General features: G+C 38.4%; 1 protein-coding gene across 1 annotated transcript in view; it reads left to right on the top strand.

Moving 5' to 3' along the window:
* Positions 1 to 12,500, top strand: part of LOC122815665 (vomeronasal type-2 receptor 26-like) — a 191,665-nt gene that overhangs the window by 92,655 nt on the left and 86,510 nt on the right. The window contains exon 4 of the mRNA XM_044088357.1: positions 5,149 to 5,272. Coding sequence (XP_043944292.1) covers positions 5,149 to 5,272 — 124 coding nt within the window. The remainder of the gene's footprint in view (positions 1 to 5,148; positions 5,273 to 12,500) is intronic.

Here is a 12,500-nt window from a genome sequence, read left to right as displayed (position 1 = left end):
TGAGCTAAAATGGTTATTCATATTTAAATTGTCATTAACAAATAGTGACCTAGCTGCTGACTGTACAGATTGCTTCCTAGATCTGGGCTTGGCAGCTACTGGGTATCTGATCTGGAATCCAAGCCTTGTTATACTGCTGTATCAGAGATAGCCTGATCTTTTGACACAACTGCATACTTCCCAGGGCCCACTGGTACCCTTGCTCTGTCTGGTATAGTACTGGCAATTACATTTGCACCCAAGACTTAGCTACTCTTTACTTGAGCTTTTTTTATTAAAGTTGTTTTAGGGAGCAGATAGTTCTTAAGAAGCTGCAGCACAACATCCATGTTATTAAAAGTGTGGAAGGTTTTGTTAATCTTCAGTAAACTGTCTCAATGTTTTTTAAAGTTGTGGGGATTACGTTCTTATGGTGAGGACTTCAACCACTGACAAAGGAACGTGTCTTCTTCTTCATCATCTAAGAGAAATCCAGGAACAATTGTAATTACTACCTGCACATGCAGAAAGGGTGACCCTCTTTTGCTGTCTGCAGAACCTGCTTCCTGTCCAAGAAATTCAAAAAGTGGAAAATGATCTGTCTTTGAAGCCTGCCATATGATGCAGGCTGGAGAAATGACCTATGTGTGCTTTCAAAAGGGCCGCATGGGTGGCATATTTAGGAGGTTCATTAAATGTTAATCTGAGAACCCAAAAATGTCATCCATTTCCAAATCTTTACAGAGACCTATTAGCCAAAGGGTATTTCTGTGGCTCATGTTTTCCAGATTGTTGACTTTGTAGTATAAATTGTATAGTCAATTGCATATGTATCTAGTATTGAGATTTATCTGTGAAACCTGAGAACACAGCTAGCCCACATTCTGCATTAAAGAGATTTCATGTATCTGCATTTTACTTGTGCATTGCTCCAGAAGAGATTTTTGAGCTGCAACAACTGCCTTCAAATGAATGCGGTCAGCCATTATTTGAGCTACTATCAAGGTTAGATTATCCATTTTCACATTGATGTCTGCATTCCCTGGGGTTGTAGAGAGACCCATAAGTGACTCCTCAGACATGCCTGATAAAATTAGACTCGCCATACAACAAAGCAAACTTTTGACAATCTAATGAGGCTGCTTAACATCATGTTATACATAAAATAAAACCAATCAGGCAAATACACATCTATTGTCTGTACTCTGTGCCTATAACAAACTTGGGAAGTGGCTTAGTCGATCACACACACTCCACTCACCTCTCTCTACACAAAATATATTAATGATTACAATTCCTTGGGGTACTAAATTAACTTAGATCTGTATGACCCAGTTGATTTCTGGTTACTTTGTAAGAGGCATCCCTAATACCACTTTCAGTAAATATCTATCTTCTCAGCCATGTCAGCCCTGCTATAACCAGAGATGGAAGAATTTGATGCCACCTCCCCTGTTAAATCATCATGACTATTTTGATGGTTCCGAATCTTTGCATGTATGTGTTTGAATAAATTGTTTTATATACCATCAAGGATAGCCAGAATTGATCATAATTATAGCTGTAACTGTTGGAGATGAAACACAGGTGAAAGGGACACATGAGTTCATATTTTTGGAATTGTCTGAAGTTAAAAATATACCAAAAGGAAGTAAAAAGGCTAATATTCAGATTTTTGGGGCATATGTCTAAAATTTTCTAAGGATATTTTTCTATTAAGAATTGCACAAGAAAATAATCAAAGATAGTAAACTATTAAAAACAATTAATGCTGAATTTGACAAAGAAAAGCAATAACAGCGAAGTAACAGGAAAGCGGAAATCTACTGATTCTCCAACAATTTGGGACTTGTATAAATGCTCTTAGTTTTAGTGATTTGGTTATTAGTGCAGCTGCCATTCTCATAAAAAATAGGTTGTGTGTGCTGTTGAATTTTGTTCCTCTTCATGAGTCTAATGTTTGCAGCAATTTCTTCATGGCCTTGCCATTATTTATTGGAAGTGAAATAGAAAAACAATAGCTACCAAAGGAAATACATTAGGGAAACTAGGATTTGATATTTGTTGGTGTTTGGTATGACTGAGTTTGCTCTATTCTTGTTTTAAGTGCTGGTAGTAGGAATTTTCTATATTAATTTCAAACTGCTGTGAATTGGTGTATACTATAATAAACTAGCTTACTTTTGCTGTCATCTACCCCCCCCCAAAAAAAAACACATCACTACTTAGCCTTAAAGCAACCAACCTGGATGGAACTATCATAATACCTGTCCTACACACAACTCCTTACAGCACACAACCTCACCCACAAACCTCAAAACTGTCTAGCTTTATATAATACCCTACACTGTTATTCACCAACTCAGGGTCTACAAACAAGCAAAACATATCTGTTAAGTACTACCAAACCAATCAATGCTGCATGCGACTCGCTTTATTGTAATTATGTCTGAAAGCTATGGAATGTCCTTCCACTCCAACTAAAACACATGGACATCTTTAAAGCAAAATTTAAACAGTATATAGACAACAACAATTTCTTCTCATACTTCTTTATGACACTATAAAGTAACCTACTTAAATCTAAACAGTAATTGATTCATGGATAATTACTAGGTATGTAGCCCAGGAGTCTATTAGGAAACCTCAGACAAATTCTTAGTTGCCCCAAGTCACTGTCTTATGTGACTTGCTCAAGATCACACAGTAGGTGAATGAACATGGAAAAATTCATATCCTGTACCCCTGGTGCATGAAATAGTTCTTTAACAAGACAGACCTTTAGCTGTCTGCAGTAACTGCCAGATTTTTCTGCATTCTAGATGGGGCTAGAAGATCTCATTGTTATGAAGTTTGCTTTTGTTACCATCTATTCCATGGTTGGTTTCTGTCTCCAATTAGTTATAACATGTAACAGACATGATTGAATTGGCTGCTCTTACATGTCAATCAAAGTACTTCATTATCAACCTTCAGAAGCACTCTGCATAAATGGATGGGTGATCAACATTTTTACCAGAGATATGTGGCAAAAATCTACTTAATGGGGTCATTGTTAGTCTCCCACTAGAAGTGGATGATATGGCTGAGCTTTTTGATCATATTCTTGAAGCTTAGTAAGACTCAAAAGTACATGTGAGCATCATCAAGTCCACATACATTGTACAACTGTAGCAACTAAACTCAGATAAGGATATTACAGTGCATTCTTCAAGTTCCAACAACTGCAAAGTGGTTAGTAGAGTATTGAGCATGTGAAGATAAGCTAGGCCTTGCAGGAAGTTATTTAAACTGGTACTTCGAGACGGTCAGATGTGGAAATTGTGTAACAGAGTGAAAGAGTTCAGCATCTGTAGATCTCATCTGCATGGACACTATACATTTCATTGATTTCAATTTTATCAAAACTGTCAATCAAAATTAATGGACTGAATGAGCTTTTGACAAAATTGGAATGTAATGATGACAATAGCATCTGTACAGGAAGCTGTACTGCCCTCCCTCTTGCACCTATTAGAATCACTCCCCCTTGCACCTACTAGAGCCACTTCCCCCTAGCACCTATTAGAACCACTTACATGTTCTCAGAACCTTGGGACTAAGATATAAATTTTATTGACAGAGTCTTGATCTAACAGGCTTCTTCATGATGGCTATATGAGAATAAAATGAAAATCATTTTCCCTTGACCTAGTCAAAAAAGTCTTGTTAACTCAGTTTTATGAAAAAATTATGTTTTTCATGTGACATGGAAGAAGAAGAATTATTTGTTTAAGAATTCCATGATGATCTGAATTGTAAAACTTAAGGGTAGAGGTATCAAATTGAAGATAATACTACAGATGAGTCCCCTCTTGGACCCAACAGTAAAAATGCCATAGTCATGACAGATATATTACATGTTAGACGTGATCTGAGTACTTCACCTGTTGTCTTTGCCATAAACCTGACTGTTGTACCATTGGACCGTAATATCATTCTACTGCATCCTAGGATGATTTGTTGTATTTTATGTTCAAGATGCCTTACTACCTCAATATTGTTATCGGTTTCTTCTGTATGGAATGCAATATTGGCCAAAGAGAAAGGTGCAAATGGACTGATATTTCTAAGCCAAATAAATTGCATGCCATTAAGTACATTCATTTATACCTCTCAACAGATTTTCATAGAATGGCCAGATTTTTGCCTCCTAAACCCTGAAGGATGGCTATTTTAGGACAGCACCTATCAACCAAGTGATGTATAGGTAGGCTGTCTGTCTGTTCATAGTTTCATAGGCAAGTATTAGGCTAGCTACTGCTGCGGACGATTTTAAGCTTAGCCAATTTCCCTCAAAGGTGGGAATCAAACCTTGTATGTTGTGTCTGTGAGATAAACACCTTATCCATTACGGCAACCCCCAACCTGTGCTACTGTTAACCTGAATTCAGTAAAGGAATCAATCACTAGAATGGCTGGCTGGAGAGATAGGAAGTAGCATCCTAAGTCCAGCTGCCCTATCAAACGGGGCCAGTGGGGATACAGGGAGGTGTGGGAAAACACAGAATCGAGTGTGACCTCTTGTGGAAACCAGGAGCCTCATAGGTCATCTCTGGCTAATGCAGGGTCAGCAGTGATTAATGAAATCGTTGCATTAGGAGGTTCCAAAGCAACAGCAAAGGACCAGTCGCTGTAATGTCTCCTAGGCACCATGCTCATTATTCCCCAGTAGACCCACCAGTCCTCCTGCCTGGTAGAGTGTTACAATTTAGGTCAAATCAAGGAGTCAGGAGGGCACATCCTGGAAAGGGTCATGGCCTGTGTACTAAGTAAGAAGAATTGTGGATCTGGCAATGCATGAGTGGGAAAGCCATGAAGGAACAGCCTGGGGCTGTGTGGAGCCAGAGGAAGTGAAAAAATTTGGGACAACATCTCGCTCTCATGTACATTGTTTTATGGAGTCCAACTAATGGTCATTGTTTGAAAATATTCCAGAAGCCTTGCACCAGCAGTAGTTGCATAGCGATGCCATGGTCAATCCCACTGCAAGATGGTAATATAAAATGCAATCTGTCATTAGCTCTGTGATGGCATTTGACAATAAACTTTACCTATATAGTACTATAAATATGATACTTTAGAATATACTGATATAATTTTCTCTATTCTTGAACATCTTTTTTTCAGGTGCCAAAGTCTGTGTGCAGTGAAGCCTGCCATCCTGGATACAGAAAAGTTGTGAGACAAGGAGAGCCAACATGTTGCTTTGACTGTATCCCTTGCTCAGATGGAGAGGTTGCTAATGGATCTGGTAATTAGTACTCTATATAATTTTTGTATGCTGAATAGTAGCAGTAACCATAAATCAGATCCATTTAAATGTTGCTGTCAACATCCATGATCACCAGAGATTTTAAAGACCCACTACAAGCAGTTTGGGATACTTGATAAATTAAGGCTCCATATTTCTTACCTTATTCATTCGTTTGTTTTTCTTTTTATTTGCTTGTTTGTTTGATAATCAAGTATGTGGTCAAACAAAAGCTTTTCAATCAATGCACAGGACAAAGGCACAGGTATAAAACAATCATGGTAAAATATGCAATACATGATAGAAATGATGAACAAATTATTACACTTTACAATCAAATTAAATTCAGTCAGTTTTGATTTATTTTATATCCATTTGTTTAAGGGGATAAAACATTACAGTGATTCATAAAACCCTACACATCACACTAAGCTTGTGTGGGAAATGCCCAGCGATGATCAGGGAGTTTATGACTCAGGAAACAGTAGTATATGTCATGCTCTACTGCAAAACAAGGGTCAGAAGCAGAACATGCTAATGATCATGTAATGAGCCATATTGTATACTAATGAAAAAAAAACATGCAAATGTATAAAACAAGCAAATGCCTCATTCACTTTAGCACTGAATTTGATCATGCACAGAAATACAGACAAAGGAATACTTTAAAAATGTTACTGGATGCAACAGCCATTTTAAACCTGTATCTGCAGTAGACTCTCAAAAAAGACGCTGCTGCTGTTGCTGCTGCCACAAGACATCACCCATGAAGGTGTAGGTCTTTCAGACCATGACTGATCTATCATGGCCTATATGGACTTGAAATAGAAGAACACTACAGAGTTGACTGGGATACCATAAAGGAAATAGTGGACATCTGCTGGCTCCGTTTGAGGCCCTTTAGGTATCATGCCGAGCCCATCCTAGTGCATACTAAGGTAAGTGTAACTTTACATATCTTAGCTACAGGAATTTTCAGTGACTAGCAGGGGAAACAGTGGAGATTTCACAGCTATCTTCCTTGAATACTTCACATGTTCCTCAGTGTAATGCATCAACATATGGGAGAGTATATGGTTTCCATGTACTGTTTAGGAGAGAGCTTGCATAATGTATAATTTTCATAAGGTACTGTGGGCCATAAACTGCACCCACATTGAAATAAAGGCCCCAAATGGTGAACTGGGAAGGAAAAACGTAAACAGAAAAGGGTATCAAGATATTATCTACAGTGTATGTGTCCATGACTTCCACAGATTGCACACTTATGACCCTTAAAAAGGTATGATGGCCCTGCATATACATTGGGTGGCAGCTGCTGACACACCAACCTCAGGAAGAGGGCGGTAAGCATACCTTCTCTGAGCATCTCTATTAACACTCCTATGTGGTATCGCCCACTCGCAATGGTTATGGGGAGATTCTGACATGTCCACAATTGATGTTACCACACTACCCTGATCAACTTTGTTCTTATCAACCTGTCCATGGCACTATGTCATATGTATGCGTAGGTATACTGACTGTGCCCATTCTGTAGAGAAGTGATGTGTGAGCCATACTCCTTGTGTTTGACATGCTTGTTCATCACCACCATCATCATAAAAGGATAACATCAAATGATGGGAGGTGGACTGTGCTGATTGCAGACAATGCTTTAGCTGTAAATACACCAAAGACAAAATGCAAGAAAAATAGACATAATACCTATGCCAAAATATCTCAACCACACATGCAAATGCTATCTATAATCTGAGCGAGTAATACACATAAGTAATAGATGAAACTATTCTGATATCATGTGTAAGTGATCCTTGTACGTCAGTTTCTGATGCACCTAAACACAATAGTTTATGGAGGTAGCATAAGCATACAAGTGAATATTAATTGCAAAGTTGGATGTAATAAATATTTAAATGACATACCTGGGGCATCAGTAGTAGAAATCCACTGGGTCTGTTCTGCCTCTTCCTCAGCATAGAGTACTGCACTTTATAACTCACCTGAGCTGCCTGGATCCTGATAACTCCTAATCTCTGTGAGTGGTGGTTTGGTACATGGCCCTCCACTCATATGCAAGAGCATGTGCCCTGATGGCCTGACAGTAACCTTTTTAATCCTGTCACTAGACCTATATCAAATCATGTAGTATACATGGCCCAGGCCACCAACAGCATTGAAACTGTCAACCACCTACCTCCAGACATGGTCATGGAAGGGCCACCTAAGCAAAGGGATGGACTAGATTAGAACCTCAATCTCAGCATCTAAAAAAGGAGGCTTAGGTAAGGATAAGCCCATCTTACTTTTGGAAATGGGAGTCATATCCCTGTTGTAGTTGATGAAAAAAATGAATATCACAACACAGCTTAACACAGGGTAGTACAGACTTTTATACTCATAGCACTATGCAGTCATTATACAGCATACAGCTTAGAGTTTGCAATTCGGGAAACAGTAGTATATGTCATGTTCTACTGCAAAGTAAGGGTCAGAAGCAGAACATATGCAGGACTACAGCCAATGGAAAACAGGTTTTAAAATATTGCATGAAATGTATTTGTAAAGTATGCCAATTCAACCAGCATTGTAATATCACATATGCACCCCTGCAAAAAATAAATAAAAGTACAGCCTGGGCATAAACCCTTATGTCACAAGATGGATCGCAAACTGGCTCTCAGACAGATCCCATAAAGTAAGAGTAGCGGGATCTATGTCCGAATCCAGACCAGTAACGAGTGGTGTGCCTCAGGGCTCTGTCCTGGGGCTCCTCCTGTTTGGCATATACTTCTCAGAAGTACAGGCAAGCACAGAAGGGCTGTGGCTGACTAAGTTTGCAGACGACTGCAAACTGGGTGCTATAATAGAGTCTCCGGCTGAAATGGAGATCCTCCAGAAGGGCCTAAATGAGACTGATGCATGGTGTCAAAGCCATGGCCTCAAGCTAAATGCAAAAAAATGCGTAGTAATCCCCTTTGGAAAAAACAGAGTACCCACAAACTACAACATAGGAGATAATCCACTGAAATCTGAAGAAGAAATAAGGGATCTAGGGACCCAAGTAGATAGTCAGCTTTCCTTTGATAACCATGTTGCCAAAGTGGTTAGAAACTCCTTCTATGTGACCCATCTGATCACAAAAGGGTTCGCATCAAGATCTAAGGATGTGATGGTGCCCTCTACTCTTCCCTCATCAGACCCATTATTGAGTACAATGCACCAATTGGAATGTACCTGGCTAGACATCTCCAGCAGCTGGAGAGACCACAGAGGTACCTAACCAAGAGGATTACTGGCCTCAAACAGTTGCCCTATGCAGCACGATTGAAAAAGCTAAGACTGTTCTCTGTTGCATACCACTTTTTCAGAGGCGATCTCTGTCTAACGTACAGAGTCATGTCCAACCTAGAATTGTTGAACATGCTCCATCTTAGCAAAACCAAATCTACTCGAGCTACACGCTCTAGGGATATAAACCTCAACACAACAATGAATAGAACATGCTGACGGGATAGATTCCCTTCGCAGAGACTTCCCTTACTATGGAAAAGGGTCCCGATCTACATAAGACAGAGCCCCTCACTATCACTCTTCAAGAGGAACCTTGATGAGTGGATGGGTAACAGAAAGTTCACACCGGGGATCGCACCAACAGCACTGCTAGATAGGGGCCAAGGATACTAGCTGCTAGTACAAGGGTCTAGGGAACTAGTAAAGGGGTGGTGAATACCGCACAATGTGGCTGGGCTAATATATGCCTTCGGGCAGATAGCCCAGTACCAACCTATGAACCTATGAACCTAGGAATCAACAAACAATATAAGATGCAGGAATGTACATCTAACTAGCAGAAAAAACATCATAAACAGAGAAATAATATAGGTACTGTATAAAAGGCCTACAGATCTAACTCATCAGCAGTCTAACTTAGTTTGTTACAATAGCACTAAAGAAGCCTGTACACATTAATGTGTGTCTAGCCAAACTCCCATGAAGTATATTTCAGATTATTTGAACATAATTTATTGAAGTACTGTGTCAGACAATGCTCATTGCAGATGTTTATCAGCATAGTAAAAATAATCAGTTGTATTGAATAATACATACCTTAAAATGTATCAAATACTATCCTATATATTCCTAAAGCAGAAGTTTTGATAGTAGTTATTTGGCACCACTTGGGGAAAAGGCAATGTTCTCTAGCACAATGGAACTTCCATAGCCCACATGATGCTTATAGGTATAGATAAACCTCTTTTGGCACATGGAATATGTTAATTAACTCTCATCTCATTATCCTTTCGGAATCATTCAATTTATACAATGTGCTGTGGAAATAAACATGGTGTTGTATCCTAGTAATATGCATCAAGCATTTCACTTGCCCACACATACATGATACTGTAAGTAAATGAAAATGTGCAAAGGAGAGGGCACAGTCATCATCACTGGCACAGGGTGGCTGGAGTATAAAACATGTGGGCAAGCCTGGCACCAAAGAAAGGAGTGCAAAATATTAAATTGTATTGAATTCTTGAAAGTTCTGCAGTATACTAACTTTGTTGTCCTCCACATCAGAACCAACAGAAAAGATTCTGTGTGAGCTCTCTGCTGAAGTGCCTAGGATCTCTAAGAGTGGACAGGAACTCCTAAGTTTCAGTCACTGGTGGTTTGGTAGTATGAACCCCTCCCCCTTTAGCAATACATTCACGTCCAGTTGCATCCACCCTGCATATCATGCACATTTTCATGCCACTGGCTTTATGTCATATTTTCCAATATGTAGAGCCCTGGCCTCCCACACCATTTATGTACTTAACCATATGCTCCCAGATACAGCAACAGGAGCACTTGTCACCTCTACCTCTTTCTAAGAGGAAGGAGCCATGCTGATATAATACCTGGATGATAACTTAATTTTCTGCATCACTGCATGGTGTTTTATGGTGTGCAGATGTCTTGAGTGTCATAGCCCTGCATGAGTTGAAACATGAAAGAAACATAAAATACATAACTAATACACAAGTGAATGCTAACAAAATATGTATGAATATTGCTGCATGGCCAGACTTAAAAAGGCCCTTGTAGTTGCTATCCTAGTATACATCTATGAACCTATGAATGTATGCATCCAACATGTTCAAAATAATTTAAAAATTAAAGCTTCATATCAGTACACATGAGTTAATATAGAAACCACACTCCAAAAAGGAAAGGATATGAAAATCATTCATATACATTATGTAAAGAAGACAACAGAGGTCTAAATGTGTAGTACATTACAGCATTAACAAAAACAATGTACACTTTTACATTACAAATAGCTAAAATTGTTGTTGCATGTACACTTGTGTGGAGGGCAGTCAGGTATAACTTACAGGCTTAACACATTTTTGGACTACAAACATAAACTCCCTAACCTTGCTCATAAGTGATATAACACTGTTCTGTAATAACTATTCAGGTGCTCATAGAATATGTTCTGTAATGGGCCAAATTCAGGAAGCCTCCGTGTAAAAGTTATAACTCTTACACGGAGGCTGCAGTTAAACGGTGTGATGTCAGCATGTCATGCATATGCATGAGGTGCATGAGGCATGCTGAATCACACTGTAACTCTTACACGGTCCGTGTAAGACAGTAGGGGGCGTGTCCGTAGGTTAAGCCCTGCAAGCGGACACGCCCCCGGAAGTCTAGAATGGCAGAAAGTAAACACCCACGAGAGAGGCCATGGAAATGTGAATAAACACACTACACAACACATGCCCCCACAGACCAGCAATGTAAAATGTAAAAAGTGAACAGATGTTATAAAATGTAAAATGAAAACTTTTTATTTTTTTTAAAACCCGTAAATGTTTGCTAATGCGTGCGCTCGTGTGCGCGGGTGTGCTACTAGCGCAACTGCAGTTAGCAATCAGTGGAAAAGGATATAAGAACTAAATATGCAAAGTACACCAAGAAGTAATAGCATAGTGGTAGAGTTTTTGGCTTAAGAGCAGACAGGCAAGGTTCGAGCCCACACAACATCCTTTTTTTTTTTTTGTAAATAAGCACTAAAAAGGCCCCTGACAGTATTGTACAAATGTAAAAGTATTTCCTTTTGTAAAATGGAATGAAATGGAGTAGCATATATATATATATATATATATATATATATATATATATATATATATATATATATATATATATATATATATATATATATATATATATATATATATATATATATATATTCATGTTGAAAGGCAATAAAGCAGAGGTCACATTGAAAATGTACATTTTAAATACTTGTGCCATAATATTTCCTTTACATAATTTTTTCCTGCATCTTTTTCATGCTATTTCGCATTGAGCACTCTTGATTTGCAGTATTCCCTAACAGTGAACAACAATTCACTTCCTAAGGTAAAAACTAACACATTTAATTTACAGCATCATCAGTAATGCAAATGAGACTGACAGTGCACTTTCCTGAACACTATAGACAATACTGAATGAAGAAATTTCACCTGTCAGCTAACTATCTCTGTGATACAAGGTGTAAGCAAAGTGAGCTGAGAGAATAAGGCTAAATAATGCGGGGTTCAGATCCAATGTACTGATATATTTTATGTCTGGAGTCAGAATAAATATTGACACCCAATATTGTATCAGAGACTTTTCAGAAATTATTGATTATGAAGGTAACACCAACTACAAATGAGTATCATAGCTATGCTTATCGCAACAAATATATCATGACTGTTTATTATATAAGCCCAATATAATGTATGCAAATTATTTTAAACATGACAATGATTATATTTCATTACAAAAGCACTTGCATAGGTATAATTTGCACAACGGTTTTGTTTTAATTATTATGACTCATCACATATTATAAGTATGTGTTTAAGACAGTATGTCTTGTGAAATATGTAGCGAACATTCCCTGACATGTATTACTCATGTCATGCAACTCCATGCATCTGAAATGTACTTACGTCCACAAATATTGTTTTTTACATAGAAATGTAGTCCAATGACTACTTAAAGTCATACAGATACAGTCATATTTGATGCATAGCTTCATTCATTAATTCATTAATCCCAGAGTCTGAGACCATTCATAGACACTACACCTCCCAGTGCCCTACTGTAGCAAGGCTGCTGATTTCATTCACCTTGAAATACACCTTTGGATAAAGGCTAAACCTATAATCTGCATGGCACATGTGGTGAG

The sequence above is a fragment of the Protopterus annectens genome, chromosome 1.part1, assembly GCF_019279795.1.
Source record: "Protopterus annectens isolate FY-2018-M chromosome 1.part1, PAN1.0, whole genome shotgun sequence".
NCBI classification, from domain to species: domain Eukaryota; kingdom Metazoa; phylum Chordata; order Ceratodontiformes; family Protopteridae; genus Protopterus; species Protopterus annectens.
The sequence above is the reverse complement of the archived record's forward strand: the minus strand, read 5'-3'. Positions and strand labels throughout refer to the sequence as shown.